This window comes from Bombus impatiens, unplaced genomic scaffold (genome assembly GCF_000188095.3).
Source record: "Bombus impatiens unplaced genomic scaffold, BIMP_2.2 scf_0149, whole genome shotgun sequence".
NCBI lineage: Eukaryota > Metazoa > Arthropoda > Insecta > Hymenoptera > Apidae > Bombus > Bombus impatiens.
In genome coordinates, this window is record NT_176568.1 from 194,110 (window position 1) to 219,246 (window position 25,137).

A 25,137-nucleotide genomic window follows, 5' to 3' on the forward strand; every position below is an offset into this window, starting at 1 on the left:
CTGGAGAAACATTAAGCGACATCTGTAGAGAAATAAAATAATTATATTGAGAATTGAGACGTGTGTACATGTAGTGATGTAATTGAATAAAATCAGTATCTGTACTTCTCCCTTGCGTTCTTCTCCTCTTCCTCGCAAAATGTCGAAAATACTAAGGGTAGGCCAATTTGGCCGTACTTTCACACGGGGTATGGCAGAATATGTAAAAACAGTGGAAGAACGTCAACATCCTGTTTCCAACGGTAAATTATGAAAAATTCCATTTAGAAGATTTTTAATGACACGGAAAAATGTGAAAATGAAAGATTTCTAATTCTTTAAACTTTCTGCTTTATCAAAGCGTATTTTATTACAAAATCTGAAATAAAGAATACTCCTTATCGATATCTTGTTTTAGCATTAATGTGAAAATTTGTAATTCTATTAAAAGTTAGAAATTTGTGGTTACATAAGTATAATTTGTCGTTCCACTTGATTTTAGATACTGTTAAAATATTTAAGTTTATCACCTATTTTGTGGGTGTCCCTTTATTGGGAGTTGCTATGGTTAATTGCTATATCAAAATTCTTGAAGAAAGTCATGAACCAGCTCCAGAGTTCATTCACTATCCATATATGAAAGTAATGAATAAGGTAAGATTTAAATAGGAAGAAAAAAATAATTAAAAATACTAAAATAGTTGCAAAAGTACTAAATACTGCCGCAAGATTTAATTATTTTTGTCTTTGTGTAGGGTTTCCCATGGAAGGATGGAAAACATTCACTCTTTCATAATGCGAAAAAGAATTATGTACCTGGTATTGGTTATGAAGAAGAGTAGCTATTTAATAGAATTAATATATAGTTTGTATGTGTTTAATCTGTATTGCTGAAAACATAAAAAAATAAATTTGAATTTAGTGAAGTGTATATATATTTACTTGATCAAAATTCACATATATCTATAATTATATGCTAAAAACAATTCAACCATTATTTGAGAAGTTTATTTTTTATATTTAAATACAACAGCCATCTCTTCATTTTTTGTCAAAAATAATAATTTATAACATTAATAAAGAAAATCTATATTAATATCCTTATATTCTAACCAAAGACATCAATACTGATTAACACGAAACTATAGCTGTGCAGCTGTAGGTTCTTGTGACAATAAGATAAAAAATAATACTAAGTTTCAATTATGAAGATATACTTCTTTCTACAGGTGAGCAATCTTTATAATGATCTCTCCAATGTAATTGAGAACATTCTTTAGAACAATATTTAGCTTCTAAACAAATTATACATGCTACAGTACTAGGTTTGCCACAATATAAACATATTTTAATTTCTTCCTCTTCAATATTTTCTTCCATAGTATTTGCAAGAACATTATTAGTTACACCAATTTTTAAATATGTTTCCATTGATATACTTCTAACATCCTTAATATAAGTTGTGGGAGATCTCTCCAACGAAGTGTTGTGTGATTCCTTATTATTAAAATACTCAATGTTATTTGGAGATTTGAATGAAGATACTGTTAAGTCATCAGTAATAGTACCTTTTAAGTGTTGATGTTCTTGATATTCTTCAGGTTCTTCGGATTTTGGTGTATTTTCACTATTAGCACTAGTATCAACAACAGTTACTTGATCATTCTTAGAAGAAATTTCTACAGTAACTAGATGAGGATTTAACTGCAGCAGGGTGTCAAGCAATTTCATATTTGATAGTGCTGATAACTTTTCTTTGACTACTTGAGAAATATTTTCAGTTATTTTTTTTGACTCATCTAAATTCTGTTCTTTGGTATTTGAATTATGTATATTCCTAGAGCTGTTTGGTTCCCTTTCCACTTTATTCTCTTGACACACATCAACGTCTGATGCTTGATGATTTTGTAAATTCTGTTTAATCGAAGAACTATTTGTCTGTGAATTATCAGTTGCTTCATGTTCTTTTTCACATTGGTTTTGTGTTATTGTAACATTTGAATTTTCTTCATAATTTGTGCAATTTTGTTTAATATTCATTGCATTATACTGTTCTTGGTTACTTTTAGATGCTTCAACTTGACAGCATATTCCATTGTTTTCTTTTACTGTAATTTGTATCACTTTTGGAACATCAATTTCAATATTTTTAAGTATATTTGTTTGATAGTTATCTGGTGAAAGGTTTTTTATTGTTTTTTCTACTAAATGTTTTAGGAGTGTTTGGAAATAAAGTAATACAGATCTCTCTGAATGAATTTCTTGCCATTTTTCTGAAGTAAACTGTTGTTGTAACCAAGTGGTACAACCAAAGTAGTAGTCTAATTGTTTCAATAATATAAGTTTTTGGATATCAGAGATATATTTCAATATATCGAATAGGTTTGTTGTTGATTCTAATGAAACTTGCAGATTTTCTTTCTTCTTTAATCGTCTGAGTGTACTTTTCTTTAATTGTTGAGATGATGCTACTTCTTCAGATGTACGATTTTGTAGAACTTCCATTGGTATCCTTTTTTGAGGAATTATTTTTTTATGTTTCTGTTCAATGTGTTGTGAATTTTTTGGTACAGAATGTGATATATTCGTTGCAACCATAGTTTGTACAGGTTGTGGTATGTTATGATTTGATGATACAGATCGTGAGACACCTTGTAACTGAGTCCCCTGTGACATCTGTGTTGAGTTCATATTTTGCTGTACAGGTTGTGATATATTACGATTTGGTGATACAGATCGTGAGACACCTTGTAACTGAGTCCCCTGTAACATATGTGTTGAATTCATATCTTGCTGTACAGGTTGTGGTATGTTACGCTTTGGTGATACAGATCGTGAGACACCTTGTAACTGAGTCCCCTGTGACATCTGTGTTGAGTTCATATTTTGCTGTACAGGTTGTGATATATTACGATTTGGTGATACAGATCGTGAGACACCTTGTAACTGAGTCCCCTGTGACATCTGTGTTGAGTTCATATTTTGCTGTACAGGTTGTGATATATTACGATTTGGTGATACAGATCGTGAGAACATACGTGTTGAGTTCATATTTTGCTGTACAGGTTGTGGTATGTTACGCTTTGGTGATACAGATCGTGAGACGCCTTGTAACTGAGTTCCCTGTGACATATGTGTTGAGTTCATATTTTGCTGTACAGGTTGTGGTATATTACGATTTGGTGATACAGATCGTGAGACACCTTGTAACTGAGTTCTCTGTGACATATGTGTTGAGTTCATATTTTGCTGTATGGTATAATTTGGTACATTTACATTACAATATGTATTTGATTGTGGTATAAAAACAGATGAAACATATTGTTGGTTTATAGATGATGCATTTGTAACTGATACAGAAGTATGTACTCCTCCTAATTGATTTCTTCCAGTAGGTGGAAATAAGGAATATTGCAAGGGATAGCTTTGCCTAGCATGCATATTTGTTACTGGATTCTGCTCAGCAAAATTAACATTTGAAACTTTTTGTTGAGTAAAATTTGCATGCACTTGCATTCTATAAGTGTGTTGATGCATATTATTATTATAACTGTTATTATTTACAGTATTGGGATTTATCAATACATTGCTTTGAAGAACATTATTTTGCAAGGGTAAGACTATTTGCTCTTGTAAATTCTGCTGCAGTTGGTTTGGAACAATGTTGAGGCAAAGTGTTTGACCTTGCTCAAAAAAAATAGAAAGTAAATATTGTAACCTGGATTGTACAGATGAAGCCCATATATTCTGTGATACTTGTGTATCAAAACATCTATTTTGATTCAATGTTATTTGGTTTGGAACACCTACAGATTTTACAGTTCGACATTCATTCAGGTTATTTATTGTAGTCTTATTTTTGTTTAAAATTAGGACATAATAGGATTTGACTGATGGTGCATAATAAAACAATTCGTTTAATGATAGTGGTGGAGTTACTAACATTGTTTTGTTAAGTACAGATACAACTTCTGTTGTTAGATCAATAAAATCGTCAGTATTCAATATTTTTCTTACGTTTTGGAATTCCATATTTAATAATTTATCATAATGTGAATTATTAATTGGAAATTTCCGCATAATCTGAATTAAATTATATATCTTTACAAGAGTAACATACAAAGATTTTGAAAATTCTAAATCCGTATGATATTTCTTCATATTCTCAGGAATTGTTCGACTAGCAGTTTCAGATACAGGTGCGGGAATAGAAACTATTGTTTTGGGTACTGTTCCAGTTTCTGTATTTTTATGTGAAAATTGAACAGTAGATGTAACACTGTTTACAGGTGTGGGACACCATCTGGCACCTAGTTCTGCACTAGATAAAACTCTTAATTTACCTTGAGGTAACTTATTGGATTGAATGTCTTTCTTTTCTGAGATATTTAATTCAGAATTTTTCACTGCTAATTCATTCTCATTATTTTTCACATTAGATATATTGTTTGTAGAAATAACATTATCAGTTTTATTTGTATTAGAAGATAATTGTACTTTTTTATTTTCTTTAGTATGGTTTAATATTCTTTCTGTAGTACTTTGATTACAATTAATTTGTGTTTCTGACAATTTTTTTAAATTTGTACTTTCACCAATATCTGCATTCATGTCAGTTTCTTGAACATTTTCATTTGATCTGATCTGACAAGTTTTAAAAAGTCTCATATGAAGAAGATCATTAAAATCTTTTGTATCTAAATTACTTCTTTCAGATCCTGAAAAATCTTTACTTATAGTCACTGTATCATGACTTGGGATACAAATTTCCGGAATGTCAGAAGGTAATATATTATTTATTTCTGTTGTTGCTTTCATTTTTGTTGTAGAAACATTAACTTTTGATTGCTCAGTTATTTGAAACATATCTGTAACACTTGATGCATGCTTACTTTTCTCAATATCATTCTTTTCAGAAAAATTGATGAACTTATTTCGAGACAATTCTTTTTTTTCTATTTCAATATTATGTGTTTTGTTTTCATATGTATTATTTTGTAATTTATTACATTCAATTTCCACAAAATTTGTTGCTCCTTCAATTTGATTAGTAGTTTTATTATTTGTATTACCCGTAACTTCATTTGATTCATGTATTGTATCAACATTGGTAATAGTTCCCTGCGATGTATCTTCATCTGATTTCTGAATTATATTGGCAATCGTACCCTGAGATGTACCTTCATTTGATTTATGATTTGTATCAACATTGGCAATGATTCCCTGACATGTATCTTCATTTGATTCATGAATTACATCAACATTGACAATGGTCCTCTGAGATGTATCTTCATTTAATCCATTATTTGTGTTAACATTGACAATAGTCTCCTGAAATGTACTCTTATTCAATTTATGAATTATATCAAGATTAGTAATGGTCCCTTGAGATATATCATCATTTGGTTTATGACTTACATCAACATTAGCAATGATCCCTTGAGATGTATCTTCATTTGATTTCTGAATTATATCAACACAGGCAGCAGTCATAGTTATATTTTTTTCAGCAACATACACTCCAGACTCACAAGAATCAACAGAATCCTTTTTTCTTGTCTTTCTAAATCTTTCTTCTATAATATTTTGCTCTTGTTCATCTTCACTAATACTTATACAATCTCCAAAATATGTTCGAAATCTATCTTTTATTTTTCTTCTTTTTTGGACAATTTCTTTATGCCTATCTGAAACCATTAGTTTATGCAGCTTTCTTTTATGTGTATTTTTTTTCACTTTTGTTACTTCTTCAGTGTTATGGTTACAATTTAATGTACTGTCCTCATGTTTGGAGTATATATTTTTGTCTGATACGGAATTCACTTTCATATCTATAAGCTTCTTATCATTATGTAATTTTTTGCTGATATCTAATTTTATGCTTTTAGTATAAACTTTCTTATAATCGTCTGATTTTATAGAATCATTTACCTTCTTGACAAAACAAGATTTTGGTTTCAATTTAGGTTCAATGCGTTTTTTTTTATATTTATTAAACATTAATATTCTGTTTGAACCTACTTTGTCTGATATTAAATTAGGAATTTCTCGGATTTTTTGAGTATCTTTATCTTTACGAATACAATGATGATTTTCATCTTTATCACATTTTTTACTTGAAACTACATTATTTTCCAGTTTTCTTGTATTAGTGGATTTTTCATCCACTCTCATTTTCGGGGAAATACTTTTATCCAACCGTTTTAGCGTTTCATCAAAGGAATGCATTGTTGCTAATGGATTTTTTATGTTTGGTATGAATAATTCTCGATTGCTGCTTATCAATGCAGTTTCATGTGCTGTCACACCATCCGCTTTTTTTATATATTTGCTCTCTTCTTTGATAAATCTTTCCGTCATGTTTGATTTATGTATATCTTCAATTCGTGAACGCAAATTTAAAGCATTTGTTCTGAGATTATCAATGATATTCTTTCCTCTTTCATCTTCCGACAAGTTTTTAAGTCTGAAACGTAAATATAATAAAATGAGAGTACTGCTTCAAAATTAAGCTAAAAATGTTTTACGATATGTATAAAATTAAGCTGTTCTAAAATCAATTTCATTTAATAACTTAAGAAACTTTATATATTCTGTAATATTATTCGCTTATAAAATTTATGGTAAAACATAATTTAAACGATTAACAGCATTTCTCTAGAGTTCCGAAAATAATTTTCTGTAACGTATCATTTTCGAATTAAATACCATGAAAATAAATAAATTCAGGTTTTTAATTATTTATTTCTCTTATATGTTTTAAGCTCCACAAGTTTTCATAACTTCAATTTCACATTTTTTTCGAAGGCCTAACTACATATCGGAAGTAAACCAATTCTTAGCTACGATTTAGAAAATTTAATTCTTTGATTATTATAGAAATAACATTAGTTGTACATAGTAATTGTACATAGTAATAATCGCAATAAGCTAAAACCAAAAATTTTAACGGGACATCGCATTTCTTCGAGTCATCCGGTAAATGTTTTTTATTTGTTCCTAATTGTTGTTTACAATTATTTTCATTTAAATGGTTCCTTATTCTTTTTGTGAGTCATGGTATTGTATAATGTCATACGTCAATTATTCATAGCACTTGTCTCCCAATATTCAAAGTGACCAACTAATAAGCTACAGCAATACAATGTGTTATTTACTGAATGATAATTGGGAAACATAACCGCGATGTATATATGTATGTGTATATACTATATATGCATAAATCGAACATGTATACTAACATATACAATAATGTGTAAAAAACTTAGACCACCCATTAAATAAATTGACTTGTCTTTACAAATGAATATAAGGTACTTAATATTATATAAAATCTATTGTTACTTCTTAAGAGATATTTTATTCGAGAATTGTCTAGAATTCGCTCATGAAATATCGATTAATTTTTTTTCCAGGATTTTAACAAATAATTTTTTCAATAAATTTCCTCCTTCGGTATTTCAACTAATTTATCTGTCTTTGATTTCCTTCTTTTTCATAGCTTAGTTTAAATTGTAACATTTTACATACAGACGCTTGTAACATTTAATTTAAGAATTTTTTTAAGGAAATATTTCTAAAAGATTTATGAACCAAAAAGAACTATAAATAAATAACATTACAAAAGAAATATCTAAAGACTCATTTTTATGTAACATTGCATTGTTGTTTCTAAAAATATGATTATTATGAGGTCATTATGAGACCACTATTGTAGATTGTAGCTGACCCAAAGCGTTTGCACAGTATTATATATTCTTAAATTTTTAAGACATATTGTTTGTCGTGCGTATTCCTCCTACATATACTGTTTGTAAGAGAAACTTCACTTCAATTTGTGATATTTTAAATGGAACAAGGATTTTTAACACATTAGAATGCTATATAATTTGCACACAAATTACGTACCCATATATATACAATTTTCAAAATTTTATTTCATTTGCTTATTATTGTATTACTGTATCTAATAAGTATACCATTATGCTAGGACTAAGTAATCAATTTATACTAATTATTAGTTCCCAGATTTCGAATTAGTTCGAAAACGATATTTGACACATGACTATTTTCCAAGTGAATATTGAATTGCAATGAATATTAAATTAGAGGAAATTTAAAATGCGACAAAATTTAAATTTTCCTTTATATTCTTTCACAACAGCAACTATGTGTCTGTATTAAAATAATTGATTGTCATATAATAATAAAATTTTCGGTTGATGAATATTGGTCAACGTTTCGCTGATTCAATTACGATATTGTTAAATAAAAAAGATATATGTATGATTAAAAATAATTATGTTTGCACTCTTTAATAGAGCAAATAATTTGGAAAAAAAGTTGGCATACGTAAAGAAGCGTATTTAGAACACAACTCACATAATATTTATAATCAATTAATATCACAAAAATCATTCTATTTCTATTCTTCTATTTTAGATCTATTTTGCATCATATAATGTGAAGTGTAATAGCATAACGAATCTTTTCTAATCACAATATACTACATGAATATATATTAAATCACTAACTTGTATAATAAATACAATAGGGTTTATACATTTGTGTTATTAAAATCTATAAAAAATTCAAAGAAACATAAACAACTGATAATTGTGTTATAGTTTTGTTTACATTAAAGTTACAATTACATCACTTTCTCTGATCGAATCGAATAAACGCACATGTGCGTACTTACTATATCTTATACCAAACAATTATTGATAAAAGACCTCTTACCATATTAATATATGTAGGTATAATTTATTTTACAATATATACAGAATAATTGAGCCTTACTTGCTCAACAAGAATCAAAAGGACAAAACATTCATCCTATTCCTATTATCGACTCAATTATTGCAAACTTACCTATATCTTGTATATGGTATCTGCCGCGTAAGGATTACACGCGGTTTCGTCGCTAATTGTATCAAGCCTTGATGTACCTGTCTACGTGATAATCCGAGATTCTGTAGATCCGCTTTCAACTGAAACAATCGCCATCGTATTTTATGGTTATATTCCTTCGACATCGTTAACTGTTTTCTACTTCTAAATATCCAAAAAAATATTTGAAGAAAAAAGAAGACGAGCGTCTCTCGTTCATGTTTTCGTTACATTCGTTTCTTTTAGTCAGGTGATTTTGATCGTTCCACTTTTTACATGTACAATACGACATTGTGGATAACGTATAAAATATCTTTGTAATTTGCCAAAAGGATCGATCGTGAGTATGAACCGCACCTTTTTCAGCTCTTCGCAACGGCGAACTGGTCCGATGCAGTAAAGCCAGCATTTTAACGCGAGGTTGTCATAGTTCGTGGCTCCCGTTTGTGTGTTTTCGGACATCATTCCAATGATATACTTTCTCTCTTGCTCCTTCGTGTATTAAACGTTTCGGACGAATAGGACATACGCAGTTCAGCTGGTTAGTGACAGGTGAAACAAGTTGGTAAACACAGTGTTACGTTGCTCCAGACGAACGATCTGCCAGTCGGATATCAAAGTTGTCTCACGATCATCATATCTGTGCAACGATTGTGACGGCTTAGTGGAGATTTTTCCTTATAACCCTCTCCCCTCCAATCGTCTTTTGTTTGAAACGTGTAGTTGAGAAAAGAGAAAATAAGATGGCGATAGAAGTCGATTTTATTTAGATAAAATCCTGTTATAACATTGGTAAATCCTTTGTTAACTATATAATTGAGAGCATGAAATAAGCATCAAGATAATAATCATATTTTTACCAGACGTCTTCTTAGATTTTGAGGTGCGTACACTCTGGTCATAAAGACATTTATCGCACTAATATTATGTTTTTAATGAGAAAATGAAATTTGGCAAGTGGTGTCGGTTTATGTCAGGGTTTCTACTTTCTTTCTAATTATAAAATATATCCTTCATACATTCTGCGCATACAAGATCATAAAATTATTTTTTATGAATTATCAATAGGCTTTTATTATAAAAAAGTGACAATATCGCACGTGTTAAATTATTATTATTCATATTGTTCACAATTTTCATAATGCCAGCACGCAACATGACATTTCTTTTAGAATAAATTCTTGTTACTGTAATAAAGTCTTCGATGTATTAAATCCGTATGGCTTTTATTCGCAAAGAAAATGTCGATACAATTATAAAGCAAGCCTGATCGTGATTCGAAAGCAATTTTATACTTTTGCTATGAAACTTATCACTCGTCAAAAAGCACGATTTATACTGAATTCTCCGAACTCTCTACCCCCATTTATATAGGAATATTACGTCACCGTCACGGAAATCATAATCAAACAAAAATTTTATCTGTTTTACACCAAGAGCTTCCTTTCGTGCCCCCCTATACAAACGCACATTGAACTTTGGTCGAATCGCATAATTGCAGTAGCAGTAGATAATGCGAATATAAATATGCGAATAGATAACTAAACAAAGTTGCATACGTAAAACAATCCTCGAGAAATAATAATGAGAATAATTGTGGTTGGATCAATGGAGCGTTTTTGTCAAAATAAAGTATATACCTAGAAGTGACGCAAAAAATGATAAATTTATGAAAATATCGCGTGTACATTATACATATAATTATATAAATAATTATTTTACTATACTAATTAGTATATTATATAATTAAATGTGTATAAATTGTGGAAGAACTGATGCTCAAAATATAGCAAGATAAACTGCACTACGAGTAATCTGGTTACCTATAAGGATAACAGTTCAAGGGATAGAATCCATAAAGAATTCCTTTGATGTTTAATTTTTTATCTTTTCTAATCATTGATTGAAAATGCTTTAATTTGAATTAATAATGCGATTACTAGAAAATGCAAGAGCAATGCCAGCAGTTCGTCACGCGTAAGCTGAGACGGATACGGTAATCTAAGAAAAATGTTGATATAGCAGAATGTATATATGTATGTATTAGGCAGATACATATTTAAAGTTCAAAGAATAGAATCCATAAAGAATTTCTTTGATGTTTAATTTTTTATCTTTCCTAATCATTGATTCAAAATGCTTTAGTTTGAATTAATAATGCGATTATTAGAAAACGCAGGAGTAATGCCAACAGTTTGTCACGCGTAAACAGAGACGGATACGGTAATCTAAGGAATATGTTGACATAGCAGAATGTGTATTACGTATGCATCAGGCAGATACATTCTTAAAGTTCAAGGAATAGAATCCATAAAGAGCTTTTTTGATGTTTAATCTTCTATTTTTTTCAATCATTGATTGAAAATGCTTTAGTTTGAATTAATAATGTGATTACCAGAAAACGGCAGTAAGATCAATGCCAATAATTTGTCACGCTTGATCTTAGACGGATGCGGTAATCTAAAATTGTTGATATAGCAAAATGTATATATCTATATATCAGATGCATACTTAGAATTGTTATTATTATAGATAACCAGGATACTCGCACTGTAATTTTTCTTGTTATTATATGAGCATCAATTCTTCCACAATTTATACTTAGATGTATACTTGCTATATACAGGCTGGTTGGTAATTGGTGGTACAAGCGAAAAGGGGGTGATTCTATGCGAAAAAAGAAGTCGAAAATATAGAATAAGAATTTTTTTTTCTTAAATTTTTCCATCGAGACAACGATCTACAGTGAGATCCGTTATAACGAGACGTGATAAAGTGCACGCGTACCGAGCGAAAATTCAAAGTCGATTTTCTCGAAAACAAAGCCTCAAACGAAAAATTTTTATTCTATATTTTCGACTTCTTTTTTTGCGTAGAATCACCCCCTTTCCGTTTGTACCACCAGTTACCAACCACCCTGTATATGACATTTTTATTATTCGAAAATTTATTTTTACAATTCCGAGTAATTATGCTAGTAGGTTCAGTAAAATGTTTAGGCTTTGCTACTAACGCTTTGGGAGCCGGAGACGCGAATTCGCGTCTTTCATTTACCAACGGTTGGGAACCGGAAACGCGAATTCGCGTCTCTCATATTTCATGCGGTATCTTATAAATATATGAACTATTGTTAAATAAAACAGTAATAAAGGCAATGGATGCTATAAACGAAATGTTATGAAAATATTTTTACATTACATGCTTGAATAATATGAAACTGTTATCTTTATATTAGATATAATATTGTAGATATAATATAACATGGAAAAATCATTTAAGAAAGACCCGACGAACTATAGTGCAGGTAGAAAGTGGAAGTGCCAGAAGGGGCGGGAAATTCCAATAGACCATGTGGTCCATCGGTATGTCCACTGTCCTTCAGAAAAATAGTTACTTGGAAAAGGCATACGTGACCATCTGTTGTCATAAACGGCTGCGGAACACGTGTATATGGTGGGAATACAAAAACTCTGATAAAGGGATGTTTTGTCAGAGAAAGTTAGTCATTAGATGGACTCTGAAAAGGAAACACCCAGCAGACGTCACAAAGGACACAACCTAACAAACACGAAGAAACCTAACCCCACCGGAGGTAGCCACCCACATGATAATCAAACAGCTAAAAAATTCTACCAAATGTCCAAACTGGACAAATTGTGAATGTAAAGAATTAAATAAAAAAAAAAGAAAAAAATTAGTTGGACTCAGTTGGTAGTTAGTCACAAGTCGTGAGTACTTAGTTGCGATTTGTTGGTTGTCGATTGTTGCGAGTTGTGAGTTGTCACACAGTAGTTAATTAATTGTACCAATTTAGTTGTTTTAGTTGTATTACATTACTACATTAAGAAATAGCTCTAATTAAATGGTCATAGTTTCCTGTTTCATCATTGTAGATAAAAATATAAAAATTACTATAATATTATAACTTTGAATCTTTTTCAATCGCTCTAGAAACATCCAGGAATTCAGGCTATATGCTTATTAGATCCCTAGAGCGCTAAAATCCGATAATAACCTAATTAATAAGTGTGTATATGTCGCGAATGAATGAGTGACAGCATATTACATAAGTGTGTAAATGCTGTAGTTTTGATGTACTATCAACGCAAGGAGTAAGAATAACTTTGAAGTAATGTCAAACAGAATTTATACCTGCTAGCGGCAAGTTCGTAAGCGAGTCCAGTTTCACTAGACTGACGACTCTTGACAAACGCGAAGCGAAGTAACACACAGACTTTTTATTCGATAAAGTTACGACGTTTTTGATATTTTTGGTTTCCCATATATTATGAATGTTGCAAAGTTTTATGGTGGAATGGATCGTGAGTTTATTCATATCATATGAAAAACATAACTTCTTCAAAATTCTCAGGTACGGTACACTCAGATGTTTCCCATAAATCATCGTACCCTGCGTGCTACATGTTCAGCACAGTTGCAATTGTCTCCTGCATTGCATAGATAAGAAATATTTGGAATAGAAGGCTTTTCTGTCTTTTGTTTGCTCTTCAAGAAATTTTAAGAGCATGGCGGTAGAATTCTCCATACTTAACTCCATCATGAAAGTCTATTCTATTAAGTCCATTTCAAAAACTAGTAAAAGTAGCAACGGCTAGCCACTTAAGTTTCTTACCTTTTGACCTAAGCTCATCCCATAAACTTCCGAACAAACGCTCGCTCAAATTATAATCGTCGACAGACTTAAGATTTTTTTTTTATTTATTTATTAAAATTCACAATCAATTCTCGCATTGAGAGGACTTAAGAAGATGGCATTAAGAAGACACTTGGTGTCTGGCTTGCAAGCAAAAACGAAAGACAAAATTGCAGTTGCGCAAACGTTAGGTTCCTTTAGCCCATGACGAAGTATGGGAGAGGACTTAATTTATGGTATATTCAAGTGTCCTGGCTTTCTCTTTTTAAGCTATATACGGATACTACAAAGTTGTCTCGATTCTCAAGTGGCCTTGTGCCTTAAGCCGAATTTACATTGTTCCATTTTGAAGGAAAACAGCTGATGAACACTGGAGGCAATTCGCCGAATTTTGAAAAATGTGATAACACAAAGACAAAGGTGACAGTGGATCCTAGAATTATATAAAAGACGACTGCAATATGGAAATAGATTAAAGATAAGCAAGATATAAAGTTTGACTCAGACATTTTCGTTAAATCCTCGAAAATCAGAAGTTTTCCTGACCATAAGCGAAACTTAACGATATATGACAAGAATGCGTGTAAAAAAATAAAACTTAAAAATAGTAGCGAAGTCACATCCGTTCCATAACCTATTGCTAATGTTTTTGACAAAGTTGTTTTAATACGTGTTCGAACGAACCGACTAAAGAGTTGCGACTTTAGCCACTTGCGCTAGAAAGACGTACCACGCACATCGAGATGCTTTTTCTTACAGACTTGTCTTCCGCCTTCCGCCTGATAAAAGAATACGATAGAATAGATGAAAAACTAATAACGGACCAAAACCCTCGCTTATGTCCCTTCACGTTTGATAACACGGGCGTTACACATCTCACGGCGTCACAGTGACGTTTACATCAATATCCGAGGTAACTTATGATGTCCGCCGTCATACTAACAATCTAGTTATAAAGACTCAATCAGCGATTGAGAATTCCTTTCTTTCTGATTATAAAAGGTGTAAGTATTGGATGAAAATTCTCTATTAACTTTTACTCATAGTACAAATTTGAGAGATAAAAATAAATTCTTTAATTAGACCTAAAAGTTTTAATCAGTAGCACGTTGAATACTTAAATACATAATCCTTACTGTCATAATGACGACATCTAAATACATATTTCTCACCATCAACATATAAGATGTTTAAATTTTTTTCTAGTTTCTACGTTTTCCTCCTGATGGGAAAAAGCTATTCCCCTCTTATCTTTGATCTCACTATGAAGGAAGGTCCTCACATTCATAACAATTTTCCCCACATTCTACCTGCAGGTCTGTTTAAATACCAGCCCCGAAAAGACAGTATCAGTAGTCCGAAAAAAGTCCCAAAGAATCCAAAAAAATTAGTCACAACAAACTTGTACACAATTGCTTTAATCAAACACAAGTCTGTAAGAAAAGTTATATAAAGAAAAACCTGCATTTTAAGTAACTGCAACCCTTCAGAGAACCTTGTTGATATTAATATTAATCGATTTTAAAAATATATTTTTGTTTAATTAGTTTAAATCTAATATAGTTTATATAATCAACTTGTATCTAATATAGCACTGCAGTCATATTAAAATAAATAACTTATTTGAAACAAGTGTCATTTCAAGTGTTTTCAAATAAAAATAATCCCTGCTGTCCCTCAGAAGATACTTTACGACTCCCTAGCTAGAGAATCTAGACTAAAGAAAACTCTTCACTCTTCATTCCTCCACATGATAAGAACGATCGGTCTTTATCAACAGCATTGATTTAGTAGCATTTCCAAGATATTTCACGAACTATCACTTGACTATTTGCATTTTTTCCAAGGATGATTTCAATTCCCAAAACTATACTATGACATTTATAAAAATATATATGTTTGTATTTAAAAATTAACTGGTTTGTATATACGTAATTCTTTTTCTTCTCTAATTTCTTTGGGATAAGGTTATTGTATCATATTAGAAGAGTAGCAGGATCATATTACTCCTCTTCAGCAACAAACAATTCCGAGAAATTTGATGTAACAGTATATCCTCCAGAGTAAACGCGAAGAACGAAATATGAATACTTTTTAGTTAGAAATATGTACATAATAATGCAATAAAACTCTATGAATCCTATAATAAAAGTAATATCTTCCATTATGCTAAAGCTACGAATTTGGATTGTTTTTACTTAGTAATTAATAGACTAATAAAAAAAAATTTTTTTTAATAATTTTTACTGAGCTGATAGTTTCAAATAATGATGTTAAAAAGAGAAGAAAAACCAAACAAGAACCTTATAAAGTAACTAAAGTATATATATCAGGATTAAATATTTTGCAAATTACCAGGAGACCAAATAACACTACGTTTGACTACTTCCTAGTATTCGAGTATTTGTCTAACATCTGTGATCAATTTATATGTTTACCAACTTACATCTTCCCTTGAATGAACAGTACATACATATATACCAACAGAAGTTTTCTGCACGATACAATTACGTAAATTCATATAAAATAATTGTAAAGAATCCAATAAAATTTCCATAAAATTCACTAAATATAATGTAGAAATAATGATATTCTTATGACCATATTTTAATTATTAATTATTTTACGAATAAAACGAAAGCAATGCAGAAAGCTAACAGCACCCTGATACCCAAGTCTCGCAGTTCCTTTTTGTTCGTTTTTCACAATTAATTGTGAAATAATACATAATTCAATTTCTAATACGTATTTTTACATGATGCTTATTATTACTAATAATATATTGAAAATGTATACGAATAAAATTGTTCACTTGTAAATTAATAATATCCAATAGTTCCAGCTTTTACATAAATACGAATAAATGAACATCACTCTTGAATAAATGAAAAAATATATTAAACAAAAAGACGAAACAACTAACGATTTCAGATGCCTCAGATATTAACGATTACAAATGTAATTTGCACTATTCTTGCAAACAAACGAACTATCACTTTGTCTAATTCTACCAGTATCATTCACTCATTTAACTTCACAAAATCGTATCACAGAAACATATAGTACATATCACTTTATACTCTTTCTATCTTTAATGAATCTTCAAGAATAGGCTTCTTCTACTACTATTAAAAATTAATTCGAAACTTCGAATTCTTTCTTTATATCAAGCAATCAAGTACAAGAACTATACCTAACACTTTTTTAGACCTGTAACTTCTCAGTTAAAAGATAATACCTTGTACAATGTTTGCCTGCACCTCCTACAAAAGTCTAATGCTTGCAGCGGTGCTTTTCGTTGAATCCACGGCAACGAATGTTTCAAGCACACTATGATCCTTTCCTCCAATCTGTTTAAGTTGCAACCGGGACACAATCGTGTTATTCTGATATTTGCGTTATGGTATTCAGTATCCGGTATATCAAGTTGAAATGTCTTCTTTTGTAGCATCTCGCATGCAGTACTATCCAACCACCTGATGTTTCCCGGCTGTTGGTGTACGCTGACTGCTGAAGAGATCCTGAACCTGGACCCTTATGATTTGGTGGGGATGTATAACCAACCACTTGAAGCGACTTCTAGTCTCTAATTGGTCACAATTTGTCACGTTTGCCACGACCACACTGAAATACAAAGGAATGGGATGTGTATTTTTTTACGTTATATCATTTGTTTAAGATTATTTATAGGGTCTATCGTTTTACAGTTGTATTTTCCTTTAAGGATTGTGTTTCATTACGCTTAAACGCCGCTTGTACGAAATATATATAATGTTGCAAATCTGTGACGTTATATGGAAGTAAGTGTACTTGGAGGAATTTTTCACCCAATTCTCTGAACAATATATATAACGTTATGTTTGATAATGGTTCCCCGAATAGAAAGTAACCTTATGATAACATATTAGAGATTAATGTTGTTAGATAATTTGCATATAAATTATATTTACTAAATATAACCATAGAAAAGTGAAAATGTAAATCATATAAGCTCTGCTTCTGTAATATACAAAGTGTATATACATAATAGAGTTCAAGAGAATCATTATTAGTGGGGACTAGCTCTTGAAACTATAAATTATTTCTAGATTTACGCTCAAATACGCTAACGAAAAAAAAGTTTATATATGTGATTCTTCCGAAGCCGAATTGTTTTTGTGAAATCTATAATTAAATGAGACAATTTTAATCGATAACGAAACGATAATAAAATTGTATAAGATAAATAATATTGAAATTAAAAAATTCTAAAGTAGCAAAACCCAACATAAAGATATAAATCTTGTTACTTCAATTGTATCGTATTTTCTTATTACTTACATCGTATAAAATTGATTACCGTTGATATTTAATTTCTTATTACGTACTTGGTTAACTTGCGTTGTTATAGGATATTGCAGTTGCACAAACAATCGTTCATACATAATGAACTGAATGGTTGAAATATATTAGCAATACCTTTGCCATTTAATTCTATAAAGTTGTTGTTAATCAATTAGGTGGCAGCTGTAACATTTGGTCTGAAAAATAGATAATGCTACTGATTACAATTAAAAAATTGATGAATTGTTTGTTTTCGAAATGAGGTTGATTTTTGTAAAAGCACTTCATAATAAAAAATAATTATTTTATACTTATTTATCATAAACAACAAAAGAGATTAATTTTTAATATTGTTAATTATATCTGAACGTGAAATGGGTTGAAAAAATGTTTCAAACACACCAGGATTTTTAGTGTTTAGTTGAGGTCTGGAGTTCAAGATTACGGTCTCGTTTGCCAAGTTGAATAATAAAAAAAATAATAATGACAAAAATAACGCATAAAATTGTTAATGATATTGCCCACTGTATCACTCCAAATTGCATTATTATAGCCTTTTATTTCTCAGATAGGATATCATAATTTTTAGTTACTAATTTTACTTTATTATAGGGATGTATATTTATAGAAAATAACTAAGTTCAGTTGTTTCAAAGATTGCAAATGTTTTTTAAATTTCCCAAATCAGAAAAATATTTTATGATCGCAAATCGTATTTTTGTTTCATATCAAAAATTAAACTTCAGAACTATGCATTCAGTTTCTATAATCGAAATTAAAAAATATGTATTAGGAAGATTAATGGTAATGCGACACAAAAGAAGTCACAAGCTTAATTTTATTAGTCATAAACTTTTAGCAATATGAACCTATTTTATAAAATAGTAAATTTCACATATGTATGTACATACATATATGTATAACTGAAATTTAATTAGTTCATAATATCATATTTTTTTTTTTTATTTATTTGTTGAAATTACAATCAATTCTCGTGTTGAGAATTTAATATCATATGTCGATATCAAATTGTTAATTCAACAAGCAGTGACATCTAACATAAAGTACTGCCAACTTTACTGCCATATTGAGCAGGCCAATGCACTTCTTATATCACTATTTGGACATTCGGTGACAAGAACCTAATAAATTTTATAACGAAATATCGGTCTGTCCTGTTGATTATACAATTGACTGATAAAAAGTTTATGTTATAACTATTCACATTTGAAGATGGGTAAGCGTTTCACAAAACGTTTGCAATGTGACTATAACAAAAACAACATAACCTACAATATAACAACATAATAATAAAAAAAAATTTCCACACTTTCTTTATATCAACTCATGTCATACTGAATGTAATTTGTATATCAATTTACACTTTGATATTTTTCATGCGATTAGCATTTTTAATCACACAAAATTTTATAACAGAAATAGTTAAATAAAATTACTTTGTGCTATCAGTTACAATCATGTGCTGGAATAGAAGACTGGAAATTTAATGTCGAATAAAAATACGAGAATAAATTGCAAAAAGTGGAAAGAATGCCGAGTTGTGGCAGCCTGTTCAGGATCATTAGACGGCGCCTCGTACTTGGGCTCATCTTTGCTTTGTCTCTTACCTACTGCGCCTTTTCACTTTTTCGTAACGAGGTAAACAATATCGGAAAATTGTATTGAAATATATATTATAAGTATATGAAAGTTTGCATGATCAAACATATGAATTTTAATTTGGAGTTTAGAACAGAATATTATCTGATCTCTAGAAAAAGACATTTACTTTGGATAATGATCTTGATGACATGGACCCTATGCTAATTAATGACAATAACGATGACTTAATTTCTGATGATGATGCATTATCGGAGCAATTGAGAGCATCTGGTAAACCACCACTGTGGCAGATGGCAATCGTTGATCAAGGGGCAAACGAGAATCCATTAAATGTAGAATCAGTGTCAAATTTAAATGACACCGATACTATGGTTCATCCTTGTCGTAATTCCATACAGGTACATTACATTCTGGAGTAATGAAAATAATATGTTAAATTAAGTGACATTCTGATTTCTTATCGTTCTGATAGGGTAAAGTTCTAATAGTAGATGAGCGTGGCATTGTATGCTCTAGACAAGAAATTTTGCCTAATGGTTGTTGTAATGTGGAACAAAAAGATTCTAATAAAAATGAGGATACATCAACTATAGCCAAGAAAGAGAGGTATAGCTGTAAAACATGTAATGCTCAAGGGTGCTGTGCTATCTATGAATATTGTGTTTCCTGCTGCCTACATCCTGGCAAGGTGGCTAGTTTTTCCTTTTTCTTTTTTTTTTTAATTATAGAGAATAACAGAAGTATTAATGACGCATTGTTATTAACAGCAAATAAAGGGGAGGAAGGATGTGCTATTAGGTTTACTTAGAGACAATCATAAAGCACACAGGGACCAAGATGTAGTGAAGAAACGGCTTCGCAATCTAGACCGTTTCCAAGTTTGTTTGGCTGCGTGTCGTACTTCCAGCGCAAGCGTCCGGCACGAAAATACCTATAAAGATCCACATTCGAAGCATTGTTACACTCTTCAACCACCATATTCACATCAAAGACATCGTCGTGATGTTGATTCATACAATAATAATGACGACAACTCTGTTGTCGTTGCATCTTTTTCTGTTATGCCATTACTTACCCTCTTCTCTCCTTTCTGCCTACTTATACATGCAAACAACAATTCGCTTTTACTATCGTGTAACTACCGTTTACCGATGTTTGATTATTACTTTCACCTACAACCACCTTGAAATATAAGCTAAATTTATCGTATAATGTTTTTGATAAAAATGATTGAGATCAGCGTACGGGGTTGGATTTGTAAGGTTATAGATTCTGGTAGCTAATGCTTCAACGAGGAGGAAGTTTTTCATTCGATTCCATTCGATTTTACTCACCTAATTTTTATTGATAATAATTTTAAAAACTAAAAGCAACGACTTGACTTTTATTCTTTGGTTTATGACATATGTCTGAATATAAACATTTTATTACTGAGTGATAGCAAGAAATGGATTGCTTCCATCTTTGTAATCTATTCATGCTTGATTCACGAATTATAATAGAAAGAAATGAAAAAAAGCCATGTCGTCTGGTTCTATTTTGAGGTATGTCCGGCACGTGGTCATAAGTAAATTTTTTGAAAAGAACTATATGTATTTCGTGATTTGAGGTGACAGATTATATTCAAGTTTGTATAAAAATGTGTTTGAATCATACGGTGAAAGTGGTCTGATTCTACAAATCCAAACATATGTGTGCCAGGAAGTAACACCCGGAAAGGAAAATGATATAAATTCCGAAAATTGAAAACACAGAAATCGAAGATTAAGCAATTCCTTAAAGGAGGAAGAGATACAGTAAATTGATATTTTCAAAAATTAGATTCGAAAAAATTTACAAAATTCTTATAAAAGTTTTTATTTAGCTCCTCAAGATAAAATCAGTATTGATCTGAAATCAATGCAAGTATTAAATTGGAAAATTAAAAGTGTTTGAATGATATCATAACATTTGAAACATTCACTTGAAGATAGGTTTATTATGTTACTTACGAACAAAAATTACTTTGGGACTGGAACAAATGGCACCGGTTAACCGTAACGTTTTATACACTACTCGACAATATTTAGCCATAAATCTTAAATTTCATGCTACGAAACTTAAATGATTCTAAGCATAAACTTTCATTATATTCAACATTTTATATTTTAATTTTCTTTAAATTTATATTTTCGAACGAAAATTAAATTTTCGGCTATTAAGAAAAATTTGAAGAAATTGTATCGTTGAAAAAATAATAAGAAATTTTGGCTTTTTTAGAAAAAAAGGAACATTTCATATCTTACAATAAGGAGATTGTATAAACTCTAATTTTCCAGTAAAATACTTGATAAAATCGAGTGTTCTCGTATTTTACGAGGACAAAAAGGAAATCGATATTACTTAAAGCACTAAATCCAATATTAGAAGGTTTTGTAATCAGCATACTGTACATAGCCGTGATATTTGTCTCGGTGAAAGTCTCCACACATCGAGAATACTTCTATTTTGTATATTTTCACGCAAAATTTCGTCATGGTTTATTTTCTTCACATCGTTCATCATAATGAAGCCTTTACATGGATTTCATCGATGGATTACATCGATTGTTACATCGGTTGTTAATCATAACGTCGTCACTAATCCGGGAAGATAATTACATATATAAGTATCAGAGAAATAAGATCAGTGCCCAAACACGACGTCTATGACGATGACTAACGAACGAATAATAAATCAGCTACTGGTGGAATATAATGATTCATTTCCGATTGTGGGGTAATGTAATTAACTATTTAAATTCCAAGCTTACGCTGCTGTTGAATAATTAAGCAAACAATATGTAATGTTTGTGCACACGCATTGATTGTGGCTGATAAAATTGGAATTCCGTGGCATATATCGACATTCTCCGAAATTTTTGAATACGTCCTATTATTCATGTTGCTGCGTATTTGAAATGTCAGTCATTTTCAAAACTGTTTGCGGCTGGTTTATATCGTAAGAAATTTATTTTTATTTCTTTTGTGTCTCGTAAATTCATTTTATTTTATCGCTTATTGATTTATTTGATTTTGAATGTTTTACGGAGATCGGTGTACTTTTGGTGTCATCCGACGAAGATCTCTTTTGGTATCAAACGAGAGACCGGCAGGTATTTATTTTTTCCATAAAATAATAGCTGAATTGACCTTAGTCTGATTCACCTTTTTTTTTTAATATAGCACTTCTGCTATTTTTTTTATAGGATTTTTATTCTGAGATAATGCTGAAACAAAAATATATAAACGAATTAGATGAAACATTTTCGAAATTTCATGATCGGGATGAGATATATATGTATGTAGCAAGAAAGAATTCAGTAAAGTTTTATGAAAGGTATGATATTATTTTTTATTTTTTATCTTTTAGTAACTACTGCAATGAATAAAAAAATGATTCGTTAGAAATATTACTCTTAATTAGGACGACAAAAATAAGTGGCTTTAGAGAGAGATTATGTAGTCAATAAATTAAATATCATCAAACTAAAATTTCTCAAAAAAAGAAAATATCACAGAACAAGTGGTTCGTGTTTATTTTTCCCTCCACAAAAGATTTTCTAGACGAGTTGTAGAAAGTATTTCCAACATGCAGGCTGTAAACATGTTTGCTTGCGGTCTAGCACTATCTTTTTGCGATAACTGCATCCTAGATCAAGCTGCTAGTACTTCGTTAAGCTATGAACAATTTTTTTCTCATTCCCCGTTTGAATTTCGTTCAGTAATATTTAAAACTGATTCTATAAATGTCGAAAGTTGAGCTCTTTCAATTTAATTCCAGTGTCCGCGAAAACTTATGATCTTTTCTTCCGATTGAAATAACATTTCCAAATATAAACGAAAATGGTAAAGTGATCTATTAAAGCAGCTGACAATAATATTGGCTTTTCCGTAAAACTGTCGTTTTTTCGTTTTTAACGTGGTTTTTGTTATCAAGGAAGGGAGAAGAACATTGGTGTATGTATGCACGTAAATCTTTATATCTTTTATTTATCGTTCTTCAACCAATTCAAAGTAGTATCGATATAGTTTTCGTAGATACGTGTGTCGATCATCGAACTACGATATTTTTTAATCTTTGTTACTAAAATAGTAAACAGCTAATATTTACATATTGTATCGTTCGAAGAAGCGAAAGTATGAGTTCTGTAAATAATTATAATTTTACGACACTCGTATTTTAAAGAAGAAGCTATTTTTGAATTGGATATTTAGCATTCAGAGCAATTTCATTTATCAATTGTAATAATGTTTTTTTCATTTATTTTTTATGTCCATCGTATTTCCAATAACCAAACGTGCCATGAACGCTACTTCCGAAAGTATTACTAATGACGCATAAAGGTTCCATTGATCGAGAATCAACTAAAAGAATTCCCTCGAGTTTTACCTAATTAATTCGGCGGGTAGGAAAGTGCAGCGTTACATTCGAACACAGATACACATGCGCAGATATAAACACGTATACACATCGATTTTCGAATGTCAGTAACTATAAAACGAAGTCTAAAACGTGAGTTCTGTTATTCTCCATTTCTCTCTTATTTTGGTTTATTGAACCATCTCATAAATTTTCTACCAGCTGTTGCCGAACGCCCACTATAACCACGAAAAATCTCAGGAGACGATGTCTCTCTCTCATTTCAACAAAGAAAAGATCTTTTAATATTTTAAGGAAATATTTATCATACCGTTGAAACGGGAAATCAAGTATGTCATTAATGATTCTTTTCATCTTCTTCAAAGTTAAGAAACTTTTTAGCGACTGAAAAATATGATTAATTCAGAACGCTGTGAAGAATGCAGCAGAGTTAATCTTTGATATCTTAATTAGTTTAAACGATAGAAATTACAAGGAAAGAAGAAGTTACCTTACTTTTTCAACTTCTCAATAACAACATCGATCAGTGTCCTCAGTTTTCTTGGCACGATCGGGATTTCAGATCTTTTCGTTGTGTCAAACTCTTTGTGGATTCACAGAAAAAGGGCGTGCAGTAAGTGAACAACCCGTTCTGCTTAGAAATCGCGATTCCAAATTGCAGTGTCGACGGGCGGTCTTCATTGGAAATGCAGATCCTCCTCTCCTATTCCTTCTCGTACGTCGTCGGTACGGAACAAGGACAGTGGGAACTCGAAAACGTAGAAAATCGAATTGCTAGGATATCTGATGCATAGCCTAGGTTCATTTCCATAACTTCCACCAACGGTAAACCATAACGTCACGAAAACAATTAGTCAATGGGAAGTGGACAAAGTTTATGTCGCGGTCCAGTTATACCTTAATAGAGTCAGGGCATTTTAAACTTCCATTGTCATCACTAGATATAGGTCTATTGTACCTCGAAACTATTGTTCAAATTAATCAGACCGGCTACGCTTGTAACTTACAACCATCTGCCTTCCAAATCTGAATTGAATTTGGCGAACGAATCAAGCAGATCCTTGAACGATCTTCTCGAATGATAAGACCACTCTTTTTCGCTTCATCGCGATAATTCTATTGATTTTCATTTTGATTGTTCAGAAATGGCGATTTGAGATGTATATACTTTTGAAGATAGTAAGGGTATAATTAGAAGTTGTTTCAATGGTGTTGGAAACATTGTTTTTTCGTTTGACATAATAAAAGTGAAAGATTTACAATGG

General features: G+C 30.9%; 3 protein-coding genes and 1 long non-coding RNA gene across 10 annotated transcripts; 3 read left to right on the top strand and 1 right to left on the bottom strand.

Moving 5' to 3' along the window:
- Positions 1-40: 40 nt before the first annotated feature.
- Positions 41-910, top strand: LOC100741374 (cytochrome c oxidase subunit 6A1, mitochondrial-like). The gene is made up of 3 exons (XM_003487285.4): positions 41-242; positions 482-633; positions 735-910. The coding sequence occupies exons 1-3, from the start codon at positions 140-142 to the stop codon at positions 819-821; spliced, it is 342 nt and encodes a 113-aa protein (XP_003487333.1). The 5' UTR covers positions 41-139; the 3' UTR covers positions 822-910.
- Positions 513-17,005, bottom strand: LOC112211985. Of its 5 annotated transcripts, none has more exons than XM_033319330.1 (4): positions 16,764-17,005; positions 8,854-8,972; positions 5,426-6,445; positions 513-5,263 (listed from the first exon to the last, which is right to left on the bottom strand). In XM_033319330.1, the coding sequence occupies exons 1-4, from the start codon at positions 16,974-16,976 to the stop codon at positions 1,183-1,185; spliced, it is 5,433 nt and encodes a 1,810-aa protein (XP_033175221.1). In that variant the 5' UTR covers positions 16,977-17,005; the 3' UTR covers positions 513-1,182. The 5 variants fall into 5 exon arrangements, with proteins under 5 accessions (XP_033175221.1, XP_033175220.1, XP_033175219.1 ...); XM_033319329.1 differs by adding an exon at positions 9,229-9,574 and having other exon boundaries at positions 513-6,445; positions 16,764-16,896; XM_033319328.1 differs by lacking the exon at positions 16,764-17,005 and adding exons at positions 9,229-9,649; positions 9,732-11,488 and having other exon boundaries at positions 513-6,445.
- On the top strand, positions 4,190-17,104 carry LOC117151330. Its single transcript, XR_004461158.1, has 3 exons — positions 4,190-4,328; positions 4,695-4,763; positions 16,974-17,104. It is a non-coding gene; the product is annotated as an uncharacterized LOC117151330 (long non-coding RNA).
- Positions 17,105-18,920: 1,816 nt separating this feature from the next.
- On the top strand, positions 18,921-21,111 carry LOC100741494 (UPF0454 protein C12orf49 homolog). Of its 3 annotated transcripts, XM_003487286.4 has the most exons (5): positions 18,921-19,085; positions 19,319-19,507; positions 19,624-19,869; positions 19,944-20,159; positions 20,239-21,111. In XM_003487286.4, exons 2-5 carry the CDS (start codon positions 19,400-19,402, stop codon positions 20,656-20,658), a joined length of 990 nt encoding a protein of 329 aa, XP_003487334.1. In that variant the 5' UTR covers positions 18,921-19,085; positions 19,319-19,399; the 3' UTR covers positions 20,659-21,111. The 3 variants fall into 3 exon arrangements, with proteins under 3 accessions (XP_003487334.1, XP_012237666.1, XP_012237667.1); XM_012382243.3 differs by lacking the exon at positions 18,921-19,085 and having other exon boundaries at positions 19,102-19,507; positions 19,595-19,869; XM_012382244.3 differs by lacking the exon at positions 18,921-19,085 and having other exon boundaries at positions 19,102-19,507; positions 19,600-19,869.
- The last annotated feature ends 4,026 nt before the right edge of the window (positions 21,112-25,137 follow it).

Coding starts and splice junctions, on each gene's coding strand:
- LOC100741374 (XM_003487285.4), top strand. CDS start 140: ATGTCGAAAATACTAAGGGTAGGCCAATTTGGCCGTACTTTCACACGG. Junction 243..481: donor TCAACATCCTGTTTCCAACG/GTAAATTATGAA, acceptor ACTTGATTTTAG/ATACTGTTAAAATATTTAAG. Junction 634..734: donor ATATGAAAGTAATGAATAAG/GTAAGATTTAAA, acceptor GTCTTTGTGTAG/GGTTTCCCATGGAAGGATGG.
- LOC112211985 (XM_033319327.1), bottom strand. CDS start 16,976: ATGCTACAAAAGAAGACATTTCAACTTGATATACCGGATACTGAATAC. Junction 8,973..16,763: donor GCAGGCAAACATTGTACAAG/GTATTATCTTTT, acceptor CGATTGTTTCAG/TTGAAAGCGGATCTACAGAA. Junction 6,446..8,853: donor ATACCATATACAAGATATAG/GTAAGTTTGCAA, acceptor TTTACGTTTCAG/ACTTAAAAACTTGTCGGAAG.
- LOC100741494 (XM_003487286.4), top strand. CDS start 19,400: ATGCCGAGTTGTGGCAGCCTGTTCAGGATCATTAGACGGCGCCTCGTA. Junction 19,508..19,623: donor TTTCACTTTTTCGTAACGAG/GTAAACAATATC, acceptor TCTGATCTCTAG/AAAAAGACATTTACTTTGGA. Junction 20,160..20,238: donor GCTGCCTACATCCTGGCAAG/GTGGCTAGTTTT, acceptor TGTTATTAACAG/CAAATAAAGGGGAGGAAGGA.